The following is a 13,850-nucleotide window of genomic DNA, read 5'->3' on the forward strand; positions in this document are numbered from 1 at the left end:
AAAAAAAAAAAAAAAATTATTTATTTACTTATTTATTGAGATGGAGTTTCGTTCTTGTCACCCAGGCTGGAGCACAATGCACAATCTTGGCTCACTGCAACCTCCACCCCCACCGGGTTCAAGCGATTCTCCTGCCTCAGCCTACCAAGTAGCTAGGATTACAGGCGCTTGCCACCACACCCAGCTATTTTTTTATTTTTAGTAGAGGTGGGTTTTCCCCATGTTGGTCAGGCTGCTCTCAAACTCCTGACCTCAGGTGAGCTGCCTGCCTTGGCCTCCCAAAGTGCTGGGATTACAGGCACGAGCCACCAGACCTGGCCTAAGAAAATTTATTTAGCTGACATTTGTATATTTGTCTGTGGCTACCACCAATAACCCTAAAAAGCAAACGAATTCATTTAGCAGGATTTACTGAGCATCCACCCTGTGTCAGATGTAAACATCAATAAGAGCCAGCCGTTCCTCTAGGATCTCACTCAGCAAGCTTGGGGCCTGTCAGGAACTAGCAGTCACCTGTTTCTCCCTCTCCCAGCCCAGGGTTGACCCCTCACCTGTGGAACCTCTGTACTTCATGGGCACTGCCCAAGAGCTGGCTCCGTTCCTCAGCCAGCTGCTGTAGGGACCGCCAGCGCTCATTCAGCTCCTGCAGGACAGCAAAACATCAGCTCCACTGCACTGCCTCTCTTGCCATGTTCCCAGTCAGACTTTGGGAAAATGACTTTGCTTGAAGGAGATGCTAGGGCACATATAATTTCCTGTTTCCAACCTTCCTCACTGAATAAATTAGTATATACAATATTCCAGTCAGAGCCAAGTCAAAACTAGCTGTGCCTGACAGCTTCAACACCCACAAACACCTGACCTAGCCATCCCCTCTGAGGCAGCAGGAGACATAGCTGACTTTTCCTTACTCTCATCTCCTAGCCTGGGGCCTGGCAGTTAGCAACTGCTTCCTAAGTCACAGCTGCGTGAAGAAATCCCAGTGTTCGCTGCCTCCCAACAGCCGACCAGCAGCCTCACAGGCCAGAGCAGGACTGGGAAGAGCCAGCATGCCACAGGACCTCGCACTGCAGGCGGCAAGGGAGCCACTCACTGCTTTCCTGAGACTGTGCTCCTTCTAGCTCCCTGACCTACTGGAAATCAGAGGGAAGGCTTGCCGCACTGTTGAGAACTGGTGGGCTCTTGACAGGAAAGCCACCAAGCTACCCAGCGACCATGAGCATGCTGATGTTTACTTAGGACACGCCTGGACCCAGGAGAGTGAGATATGTTGCAGTTTACCCGGTTGACAAGAACAAGAGCTCTACTGTAGACAGGGAAGGAAGATAGTGGAGAAAACCAGGGGAGATTAGGGGAGTTGGTCACTGCTTCTTACCTTGATGGAATTAAAGGTGGCCACGGTGTGAACCATCAGACGAGCAGACTAGGTAGGGAGGAAAGCAGAAGGCAAAATTAATCAAGTGCCTGGCAATTAGAGATCTGAGCTGCAAGTGTCATTGACTAGGTCCCTGTGATCAGCCCAAATTACCTTAAAGGGATACTGGCAACATTCTTAACAGAGACATCAGCAGAAGTGTCAACTACTAGGTCATGAAAATACCCAAAGTGCACAATTAGACTTAGCTCAGTAATTAATTTTATCTGATGAAGAGTGAAAAGAGAATGGTAAAAATCACAATTCCAGCAGCTAGTTGGACAGAAAAATACCTAAAAGACTATATCATTTCCTTGTCTATACTACAGAATATTCCAGAAAAAAAAAAAAAAGGAAAACAAAAAACAAAACCCTAATTTAACAAATGCTGGCAGCTGAGACTATTTAACAGTCAGGAGCACTAATAACCACTTTCATTTCTAATTATAGTTATTGGGTTGCTGTTCTTTTTACCAGTATCCCCGTTGAAGGGCAATGGCTTTACCAGAGGGAACAAATAAAGCAGTGAATTCGCTTTCAACAACGTACATTTCAACAATATAGCTGTCAACAATATAGATACTTCTAAAAATCTAAAGTCCCTTAGGGCTAGGCACGGTGGCTCACACCTGTAATCCCAGCACTTCCGGAGGCCAAGGTGGGTAGATCACCTGAGGTCACGAGCTTGAGACCAGCCTGACCAACATGGTGAAACATTGTCTCCACTAAAAATACAAAAATTAGCTGGGCACAGTGGTGTGAGCCTGTAATCCCAGCTACCTAGGAGGCTGAGGCAGAAGAATCGCTTGAACCTGGGAGGCAGAGGTTGCAGTGAGCTGAGATTGTGCCACTGCACTCCAGCCTGGGCAACAGAGCAAGACTCCATCTCAAAAATAAATAAATAAATAAAATAAAAATAAAAACAAATAAATAAAGTCCCTTAAGATCTTACAGCCCACCCAATTCACTGGAAAGAAACTCAAATTGGCCCAGGTTGTAATGCTCACCACCCTTTGAGTAAAGAACAAGAGGCAGGGCATGGTGGCTCACGCCTATAATTCCAGCACTCTGGGAGGCCGAGGCGGGTGGATCACCTGAGGTTAGGAGATCAAGACCAGCCTGGCCAACATGGTGAAACCCCGTCTTTACTAAAAATATAAAAATTAGCTGGGCATGGTGGTGGGTGCCTGTAATCCTAGCTACACAGGAGGCTGAGGCAGGAGAACTGCTTGAATCCAGGAGGCAGAGGTTGCAGTGAGCTGAGATCACACCACTGCTCTCCAGCCTGGGCGAAAGAGCAAGACTCTGTCTCAAAAAAAAAAAAAAAAGGAGGGCAGGAGGGCTGAGCTTGGATGCAGATGTCCTCATGGCATCCCTAGGTGACATTTTCAACTGGTGTGTTTATAGGAGTCAGAAGGTGGACCCACTGTCTCCAGTAAGAGGTACTGGGATTTATAAAGGTATCTAAAATAAACTTCTGAAAAAATACTTAGGTTATCATAAACATTCTGCTGAGGGTGTTAAGTAAGGCTGTTGCCCATTCATATAATCAATGATCACATTTTGCTATGTAAGAAAAGCGAAGAGTGAGAAAAGGAGAGAAAGTTGAATAGAAGGAAAAGAGTATACGACCATGCCTGGCCCAATTAGAAACCTACTTAACAAGGAGGATAGTCAGAGCCAGTCGGGGAAGGAGGCCACAAGACACAGATCCCTCTCAGCCTAGGTCCTCAGGAGAGGTCAGACAAGGTGACTGAGCAGGTTCAAAGGTGGACGTGGAAGGGTTGTTGGGGGGAGGCTTTTTGTTTTAAGGTTTTCATGCTTTCTTCATATTTCTGGGGATACACTTTTAAAAATTTTACTTTTTTTTATCTGCTTGTCAACTCACCATTGTACTAACGAGGAAAGACCTACTTTCTTTTTTCTTTTTCTTTTTAAAACTTTTTTGTTGTTGTTTTGTTTTTTGTAGAGCCGGGGTTTCGCCATGTTGCCCAGGCTGGTCTCCAATTCCTGGGCTCATCCACCTGTCTCAGCCTCCCGCAATGCTGGGATTATAGGTGTGAGCCACCACACCTAGCCAAAAGATCTACTTTTATAAAGTCAGAATCTGCTCTCTAACTTGCCTGTAACTTAAGTGATGTATTCCTGAAGAGCTGGGTCAGGAGGGAAGATGCTAGAACTGAGACACAGGCAACCAGTTACACAATCACAGCTATAAATGTATCACACAAAAAACCTTGGCCGGGCCAGTAATCCCAACACTTTGGGAGGCCGAGGTGGGTGGATCACCTGAGGTCAGGAGTTTGAGACCAGCCTGGCCAATATGGCGAAACCCTAACTCTTCTGAAAATACAAAAATTAGCAGGCATGGTGGTGCATGCCTGTAATCCCAGCTACTAGGGGGAGCTGAGAAAGGAGGATCGCTTGAATCTGGGAAGCAGAGGTTGCAGCGAGCTCAGATCATGCCACTGCACTCCAGCCTGGGCAACAGAGCTAGACCCCGTCTCAAAAAAAACAACAAAAAACAAAAACAAAAAAAACCTTCTCCCCGGCTGGGCGCTATGGCTCAGGCCTCTAATCTCAACACTTTGGAAGGCTGAGGCGGGCAGATCACCTGAGGTCAGGAGTTAAAGACTACCCTGGCCAACATGGCGAAACCCCGTCTCTACTAAAAACATAAAAATTAACCAGGCATGGTGGCACATGCCTGTAGTCCCAGCTACTTGGGAGGCTGAGGCAGGAGAATTGCTTGAACTGGGGAGGCGGAGGTTGCAGTGAGCGGAGATTGCGCCACCACACTCCAGCCTGGCTGACAGGGCAAGACTCCATCACAAACAAACAAACAAACAAACAAAACAAAACAAACACCTTTTCCCCTGTATTCTTGGTCAGGGATGGCCCATTCTGGTTAAGCCATATTCACACCTGGATTTGTCCAGAAAAATGTCTACTGTAGTGGGGAAACATCTCATTCCTCCCTTTACATCTCTGAAGCCTTTCTTAGGCCACAGGATAGAGGACAGGCAGACGGTGAATGAAGGCCTGCCCTCCTTTACGTGTGCAGTTGTTCTCGTGTTCATGTCATTTCCCTTTGGACTGCCTCTTACTGGTGGGACCCTGCCAACCACACAGTGCTCCCTGCTGCAGCATATCCTGCACCAACATGGGTAATCAATGCAACCTAACTGTACTGAGCATTTGACGTAGACACTCTGCTTCTGTATATTAAGCATCGCATTTTAAGAGATAATAGATTCAGAAAGAAACCAGCCCAAACAAGTCCAGAAATGACTAAAGACTTAAGACAAGCTGAATATTCAGAGAAAGGCACACCAGAAAAGGACACAACATATTTCATGCTCTCGCAAAACTCTTGAAAACAATAATTTGCAAAAGAGTTCTTACCTTCCACGGGGAGGCTGTCTTGGGATCAGTTTCATCCTATTCAGAGAAAGAGTAATTTAGGCAGCCATGCAATTGAGCATGAAACAACAAAGCACCTGACCTTTCCAGTTAATGACTCTAGTTTCCCCCAGAGGAGATCCCAGATATTAATACATTAATCAAAACAGCATTTTCCCTCCATAGTTTGGCTGGTAACAAACTTCAAGGCTGGTAAAGAAAAATTAAGCCAACAAACAGAAGAGACAAATTCCAAGTTTTTATCCAGTAGAAGAAATGGAATAAAGAAATTTAATAAGAAAACCACCAACTTTTCTTTATGTTGTACTCATAAGATTGTCTGCAAACGAGTAATAAACAAACCTAAAGATAGCTATAGAAAAAGTTTTAGAACACTGAAGAGATAAAGACTTTTTTTTTTAAGAGCTGCACTTTGTGTTGCATGCCTGTTGTCCTAGATACTTGGGAGACTGAAGTGGGAGGATTGCTTGAGGCCAGGAGTTCGAGGCTGCAGTAGGCTATAACTGCAACTGTGAAAAGCCACTGACCTCCAGTCTGGACAACAAAGAAAGACCCTATCTCTTACAAACAAAACACACAAACAAAAAAACCCAACTTTTTTTGTCTTTTGGAGAACGGCAAATAGAAATCAATTTCTGGGCCAGAAGCGGTGGCTCACGTCTGTAATCTCAGCACTCTGGGAAGCTGACGTGGGTGGATCACCTGAGGTTGGGAGTTTGAGACTAGCCTGGACAACATGGTAAAACCCCGTTTCTACTAAAAATACAAAAATTAGCTGGGTGTGATGCCACACGCCTGGAATTCCAGCTACTCAGGAAGCTGAGATGGGAGAATCGCTTGAACCTGGGAGGTGGAGGTTGCAGTGAGCCAAGATCACACCACTGCACTCTAGTCTGGGTGACAGAGTGAGACTCCATCTCAAAAAAAAAGAAATCAATTTTTGGTGCTTTCCACAAATCTTTACACACAAAAGGCATCGGAGGTTAAGGAACAGCAATTCTGATGAAGTTCTTGACTTGATATTCTTCCCAAAGTTTAAATCCTTCTCATGTTCAAGATCCACATGCAGTACCCGAAACTTACCCTGGGCATCATACCATGCACTTCCTACAAGGAGAGAGAGAAACTAGTTTTACTATTAGAAGAAATACACGTCTCTCAAGAATACTCATTATGGTCAAATCTGGAAACACAGGACAGAATTCCAAAAAGACAAATGGAAATGCCAGTCCAAATGTCCAGCACAACTTCAAGTATTTATATATAAACCTTTTCTTTGAGGAACTTATGAAATTACCATTAGTTAATGGTTATATAAACATTAAACATTTAATGGACTTACGGAGAAGACAGAAGCCCCCCCAGAACCAAATGAAGATGAGGGATAATGGTATAAAGAAGTTAATCAAAATGGTTTTGGTCACATAGAGGACCTGACCTACAGTCAAGCCACAATCCTGTGCTATGAAACACTGCTTGTTGGGCTATGACAGACATAGGATGAACAAAGCTGCATCCTTACAGCAACAGAGCCTCACTCCAAGATGGAGACACCTACCTGTTGTTGCACAGCCTGCACCTCCTCTGCCATAAGACCTTCAGACTCCAGGTCTTCAGCCACCTTGTTAATGTCCTTCAACCGTGACTCATTGGCCTTCAGGTCCTTTAAAACAAAAGCCATAATAACTAAAACCCAAAATAGCAAGCCAAAGTCAAAGGAGACATCACAAACTATGGCTTGAAACTATAAGGATTCTTCTACAAGGGCCTATTTAAAAAAAAAGGGATTTAAAAAATAAGCTATGGCCAGGCATGGTGGTTTGCGCCTGTAATCCCAGCACTTTGGGAGGCCGAGGCGGGTGGATCACCTGAGGTCGGGAGTTCAAGACCAGCCTAACCAACATGGAGAAACCCTTTCTCTACTAAAAGTACAAAATTAGCTGGGTTTGGGGGCCTTTGCCTGTAATCCCAGCTACTCGGGAGGCTGAGGCAGGAGAATCGCTTGATCCTGGGAGACAGAGGTTGCGGTGAGCCGAGATTGCACCATTGCACTCCAGCCTGGGCAAGAAGAGTGCAACTCCATCTCAAAAACAAAACAAAACAAAACAAAAAGGCCGGGTGCGGTGGCTCATGCCTGTAATCCCAACACTTTGGAAGGCCGAGGTGGGTGGATCACAAGGTCAGGAGTTCAAGACCAGCCAGGCTAAGATGGTGAAACCCCGTCTCTACTAAAAATACAAAAATTAGCCGGGCACAGTGGCAGGCGCCTGTAATCCCAGCTAATTGGGAGGCTGAGGCAGGAGAATCTCTTGAACAGGTGGCGGAAGCTGGGAGGCAGAGTTTGCAGTAAGCCAAAATTGCACCACTGTACTCCAACCTGGGCAACAGAGCAAGACTCTGTCTCAAAACAAAACAAAAACAAAACAAAACAAAGAAAAAAAGCTTTAAGGATCTGTTCAACATGTATCCCTATGGATTGGTTTTCCCAGCCCTCAGATAATTATTGGACTCAAATTTACTTCATTAACTGTAGTTTTTTCATTTTTTGGTTTTTTTGGAGACAGGTCTCGCTATCACCCAGGCTGGAGTGGAGTATTGGAATCATGGATCACTGCAGCCTCTACCTCCCAGGCTCAAGCAATCCTACCTCAGTCTTCTCAGTAGCTTGGACTACAGGCACACACCACTATGCCCAGCAAATGTTTTTATCAAATAGAGACTTTTTTAAAACCTCTTTTTGGTTTTAAAACAATGTTTTTAAAATGTGAAGAGGCCAGGTGTGGTGACTCACACCTTTAATACCAGGACTTTGGGAAGCCAAAGCAGGAGGATTGCTTAAGGAGTTCAAGACCAGCTTCGGGCAACATAACCAGACCCCAATCTCCACAGAAAATTTTTTTTTTTTTTTTTTCTCTAATGAGACTCAGTCTCACTCTGTTGCCCAGGCTGGAGTGCAGTGGCGTGATCACGGCTCACTGCAACCTCCGCCTCCTGGGTTCAAGTGACCTTCATGCCTCAGCCTCCTGAGTAGCTGGGACTATAGGCAGGCACTACCATGACCAGCTACTTTTTGTATTTTCAGCAGAGATGAGGTTTCACCACGTTGGCCAGGCTGGTCTCGAACTCCTGACCTCAGGTGATCCGCCTGCCTCAGCCTCCCAAAGTGCTGGGATTACAGGCATGCACCACTGGGCCCGGCCAGAAAAATTTTTTCAACTATAATAATGGATGTGGTGGCCTATGTCCATAGGCCCAGCTACATGGGTGGCTGAGGTGGGAGGATCACTTGAGCACAGGAGTTCAAGGTTACAGTGAGCTACGATCATCCCACTGCACTCTAGCCTGTGCGAGAGAGTGAGACCCTATCTCTAAAACATAAATAAAAACGAGATAAAATTTTAATGCACAGTTACTATAGGAGAAAGAAGCTCTTTCTCCTCATTTTAATTTTTTGTAAGAATACTTTTAAGTGGTGGAATGGATAAACAATGTGTAGCATGTCAGTCAAATATTATTCAGCAATAAAAAGGAATGGAGTACTGATATGTGCTACAAAAAGGATGAAACTTGAAAACATTATGGGCCAGGTGCAGTGGCTCACATCTACAGATGTGAGCCAGCACTTTGGGAGGGCAAGGTGGGCAGACAGCCTGAGCTCAGGAGTTCGAGACCAGACTGGGCAACATGGCGAAACCTTGTCTCTACAAAAAACACAAAAATTAGCTGAGCATAGTGGTGCATAGCTACAGTCCCAGCTACTCAGGAGGCTGAGACAGGAGGATCACTTGAGCCCAGGAAGTGGAGGCTGCAGTAAGCTGAGACTGGGCCATTGTACTCCAGCCTGGGCAACAGAATGCTACATTGTCTCAAAAATAAAGAAAGAAAGAAAACATAAACAAAAGAAGCCAGTCACAAAAAGTCACATAACGTGATTCCATTTTTATAAATTGTCCAGAATAGGTAAATATGGAGGCAAGCAGCAGATGAGTGGCTACGTGGGCCCCTGGGGTTAGGGAGAATGGCAAATGAATGCTTGACAGATATGTGGTTTTCTTCTGAAGTGATACAAATGTTTCAGAACTAGAGGTGGTGGTTGCACAACATTGTGAATGTACTCAATACCACTGAATTGTACACTTTAAAATGGTTAGCTTTGTAAATTTACCCCAATTAAAAAAAAAAAGAGTACTTTCACATATATTGCAGTTTAGGCTTAGAAAAGTTCTTATAACAACATGTAGAGAACAAAGTATATCTTTCCTTAAAACTAAACTAGTCCAAAAAGGTTTCAATTAAAGTCTTTTAAAAATAGCTACACAGGCCAGGTGTGGTAGCTTATGCCTGTAATCCCAGCACTTTGGGTCAAGCTGAGGTGGGCGGATTACTTGAGGCCAGGAGTTCAAGACCAGGCTGGCCAACACGGTAAAACCCCAGCTGTACTAAAAATACAAAAATTTGCCAGACGTGGTCGTGCGTACCTGTAATCCCAGCTACTTGGGTGGCTGAGGCATGAGAATCACTTGAGCCTGGGAGGCGAAGTTGCAGTGACCTGAGATCGAGCCACTGCACTCCAGCCTGGGCAATACAATGAGACTCTATCTTAAAAAAAAAACCTGAGGCCGGGCGCAGTGGCTCACGCCTGTAATCCCAGCACTTTGGGAGACCGAGGCAGGTGGATCACCTGAGGTCAGCAGTTTGAGACCAGCCTGACCAATATGGTGAAACCTCGTCTCTACTAAAAATACAAAAACTAGCCAGGCATGGTGGTAAGCACCTGCAGTCCCAGCTACTCGGGAGGCTGAGACAGGAGAACTGCTTGAACCTGGGAGAAGAAGGTTGCAGTGAGCCAAGATCGCACCCATGAACTTCCAGCCTGGGTGACGAAAGCGTGACTCCGTCTCAAAAGAAAAAAAAAAATTGAAAAAAAAAAAAAGCTACATAGATGATGGAATATAATCTATGTAATTTGCATTCCAGTAATTTGCAGTCAGAAATCAAGAGACTCCGGCTGGGCACAGAAGCTCATGCCTATAATCCCAGTACTTTGGAGGCTGAGGTGGGTGTATCATCTGAAGTTAGGAGTTTGAGGCCAGCCTGGCCAACATGGTGAAACACTGTCTCTACTAAAAACACAAAAATTAGCAGGACACGGTGGCGGGCACCTGTAATCCCAGCTACTTAGGAGGCCAGAGCATGGGAATCGCTTGAACCCGGGAGGCAGAGGTTGCAGTGAGCTGAAGTCATACCACTGCACTGCAGTTTGGATGACAGTGAGAATCCATCTCAAAAAAAAAAAAAAAAATCAAGAGACTAAAATCTTTAAATAAATTTTCAGCTGAGCTCTAAGACTGCCCATACCTTCTGGAAGTCATCAAACTTCTTCTGGAGCACCTCAACCTGCTCCAAGTCTGCGCCGACCTCCTCACTTGTCAGAGCGGCTTCCTTCTCATTGATCCATTGCTGTAGTTCATTCGCTTCACGGAACAACATAAACTTCTTGCAACTCTTCTCCAACATGCCTTTACGCTTCTCACCCAGTTCCAGAAGAGAATGATATCTGATGGAATTCAAGAGGGAGACAAGAGGGACAAGGCAGGCAGTTTGTAAATGCTGACATAAAGGCAAACCACGAGGTGTCTCCAAGATATGGATTCCAGGCTACGAGTTTGTAATGATAATGCCCTAGTAACAGAGTTACCAGATGAAGATGAGGATCCCAAGTACCCACGCCACAGCCTAAGAGATATGCACACACTGTTCACAACTAGGTGGCTAGAACAGCCAGGCACACTTATCTCCAGGCCAATTCTGCACTTATAACACAACCACAAATGACTGAAACCAAGCGCTTAGCACAGTAACACAGGGTTCATGCAACTACAGTGGAGAGATGAAATGAATTTGCTGGGCAGAATGTATCCAGAGGGTTTTTTTGTCTTTTATAATTCTCTGAATAGCCCCCAGGCTGGGGTGAGGTGGGGGAAGGTACACTGAGTTTTAAAATATCCTCATATAGGATGTTTTATCTCCATATTAGTAGGACATTTCTAAAATGATACATTCAGTTCTCAGAAAGTTTTGGCAAGTTCGGAAGGAAAATCAGGCACAGTACTAAGTATCTCTGTGCCATTCTGTTACTTGAAAGATTTCTTAAGAATCAAAGGATATTCTAACCCTCGGGAACTAAAATACAAAAGGCTGAATTATCATCTTTGAACACGAAAACAACAAACAATAAAAAACTAAAAAAAAACTAGAATCACCATCAAATCTAAGTGTCCCAAAGCGAAATAAAAAAGCAATGAGTTACCAAGAATCACAGCACTTTAAGAGAAGCATATGATTTCCTTCCTACTAAGGAAAACTACAGAACAGGCCTTCAGGTTTGCTGCTGATACTGGCTGGTCCACCACAAAAACCAACAGGAGGGGGAACCAACACCATTCTGAACACACAGCTGTACACGGAAGCAACCAATGAGATAAGCAGTCATCAACCGACACAGCTGCACCGCGACCTCTTCCCTTGTGAGCCAAAGCTGCTGCACAGACAAGCAGTTCCTCCCACCACCTCATCTTTCTGGATGAACAAAGGCCTTCAAGAAAAGCGGCAGAGGGAGAATGGACAGGGTAGCAGTGGACACTGGTGCTCTGCAAGACTCTCAGCCTACTCACAGTTCTTCCACCTGCTTCATACGCAGAGATACACTGCCGGCCTCCTTAGTTATGCGCGTCCTGCACAGAGGGGGCACAGCAAAAGCATGCACAAATTAGTGGGATTAATCCACAGGGATGAAAGGCGGCAGCTCCGACTGGTGCCATGATGGTGGATGCTTAATGTTGGGAAAATACGGACTCATTCAACAGCTCTAAGGAGCACTCTAAGCCATGAGTGAAATGACAGTAAAGAAATAATAGGAAAATTACAGGGTTAGTTCACCTTCATTTTCCTGACAGGTCTGCCATGCTTAAGGCAGATTTTCCTACTGAAAACACTGGCAACTTCACAGAGCAACGTCAGGGAACAGACTGGACTACCCTTAGGAAGAAATTTTACTGAGAGCTAACAAGCAATTTAGCCATATATTTGATCTACTTTTTCCTCTTATATTTATGACCCAGACTACTGGTAAGAATACAAACCAAGGCTGGGTGAGGTGGCTCATGCCTATAATCCCAGCACTTTGGGAGGTCAAGGTGAGCGGATCATGAGGTCAGGAGTTTGAGAACTGCCTGGCCAACACAGTGAAACCCTGTCTCTACTAAAAATACAAAAATTAGCTGGGTGTGGTAGCACATGCCAGCAGTCCCAGCTACTTGGGAGGCCGAGGCAGGATATTGCTTGAATCCGGGAGGTGAGGTTGCAGTAAGCCAAGATCATGCCGCTGCACTCCAGCCTGGGTGACAGAGCGAGACTCTGTCTCAAAAAAAAAAGAATACAAACCAAAACCTTCCATTCTTATCTCAATAATAACCGAATCTATAAGTGGACAAATAACTCTGATCTTACTAAGGATCACTGGAATCCAAAAATTCCACTATTCTACCCAAACTCTAGTGGGAATGTATTTCCTGGATACTTCTCAAGTGTCCAAAACTGCTGATTCCATTAGTGGAGTCAGAAATACCCTAAAGGAGGGACCCAGGGCAATATGGGGACTCAGCTACAGGAAAGAGGACAGAGCCATTTCATTAAAAAATTCCATTCTCAGAACTCAAAGCTATGGCAGAGAGAGAAGCTCTGAAAGCAGCTTTTCAAAGTGGACAGAGTTTTAGGGGTGTAGAATCTGAATATCCAATTTCGAAAAGCATCTTGAACCAAAAGACAAATGGCAATGATTAGAAAAATTCTGTTTAGGAAAATCTCATGAACACTGGTGGAAAAAAAACAAAGCAAAATAAGTCATTAGTCAGGGGTTTGAGACCCAAACAGGGAGGTCTGTGGGCTCAAAGTGGGGTGGAGACAGCAGGAGGCATGCAGGTGGGCTCCAGGAGCCTCAGGACACGCCTAAGCTTCGGCCCATGTGGAACAGAGTACGCCTATGGGACGCCTGGTCCTTGTGGCCCCCGGTGTCATCCTTACTGATTGTCAATCTGCTCCTGCCGCAGCGCTATGCTGCCTTGCTCCTCCAGGAGATTCTCCCGGGAGGCTGACTGGGCGGGGTCCAATTTCTTCACGTAAGCAGCTGGCACAAAACCCTGACGATCGTTCACTTCCACTTTCCACCAATCCTAAAGAAAAAAGACAGAGAACTGAAAACAAATTCCTTCTCTGAGAGGGAGAATCCAAGGAGGTCATGTGTGTGCACACACAAGACCGCATTAATTGTTTTAAGAGGCCCAAAACAGTATTAAAGTCACTTTGCATAAGGTCTGATAATTCAGTCCCTTCCTCACCTACCACACCTGCAGAGGGTCATAGGCAGAAGAGCAATGCTGCCTGCCACTAAGGCCAGGTTTCTCTCCGCTTAGATGCTCCAGAACTGTGCTAACACTGGAGCCACCAGCCACATGTGCCCACTGAACTTTCACTGAGTTAAAACTTTTTATTTTTGAAATGGTGTCTTGCTCTATCACCAGGTTGTAGTGCAGTGGCACCATCTTGGCTCATTACAACCTCTGCCTCCCGGGTTCAAGCGATTCCCCTGCCTCAGCCTCCCAAGTAGCTGGGACTATAGGCGTGCGCCACCACGCCCAGCTAATTTTTTGTATTTTAGTAGAGACAGGGTTTCACCATGTTGACTAGGATGGTCTCGATCTCCTGACACTGTGATCCACCCGCCTCAGCTTCCCAAATGCTGAGATTACAGGTGTGAACTACCACGCCTGGCTTTTTTTTTTTTTTCTTTTTTTAATATAAATAGAGATGAGGTCTCAGGCCAAGCACAGTTGCTCACACCTGTAATCCCAGCACTTTGGGAGGCTGAGGCGGGCACATCAAGAGGTCAGGAGATCGAGACCATCCTGGCTAATATGGTGAAACTCTGTCTCTACTAAAAAATACAAAAAATTTG

The 13,850-nt window shown here is 45.2% G+C and overlaps 1 protein-coding gene across 1 annotated transcript in view; it reads right to left on the minus strand.

Moving 5' to 3' along the window:
* Nucleotides 1-13,850, minus strand: part of SPTAN1 (spectrin, alpha, non-erythrocytic 1) — an 82,637-nt gene that overhangs the window by 31,150 nt on the left and 37,637 nt on the right. The window contains exons 21-28 of the mRNA XM_011931450.1: nucleotides 12,920-13,068; nucleotides 11,512-11,571; nucleotides 10,196-10,394; nucleotides 6,396-6,500; nucleotides 5,921-5,944; nucleotides 4,820-4,855; nucleotides 1,376-1,423; nucleotides 552-643 (exon numbers count right to left, since the gene is read on the minus strand). Of these exons, the coding sequence (XP_011786840.1) occupies nucleotides 552-643; nucleotides 1,376-1,423; nucleotides 4,820-4,855; nucleotides 5,921-5,944; nucleotides 6,396-6,500; nucleotides 10,196-10,394; nucleotides 11,512-11,571; nucleotides 12,920-13,068 (713 nt within the window). The remainder of the gene's footprint in view (nucleotides 1-551; nucleotides 644-1,375; nucleotides 1,424-4,819; nucleotides 4,856-5,920; nucleotides 5,945-6,395; nucleotides 6,501-10,195; nucleotides 10,395-11,511; nucleotides 11,572-12,919; nucleotides 13,069-13,850) is intronic.

The sequence above is a fragment of the Colobus angolensis genome, unplaced genomic scaffold (genome assembly GCF_000951035.1).
Source record: "Colobus angolensis palliatus isolate OR3802 unplaced genomic scaffold, Cang.pa_1.0 Scaffold9, whole genome shotgun sequence".
In the NCBI taxonomy this organism is placed as follows: domain Eukaryota; kingdom Metazoa; phylum Chordata; class Mammalia; order Primates; family Cercopithecidae; genus Colobus; species Colobus angolensis.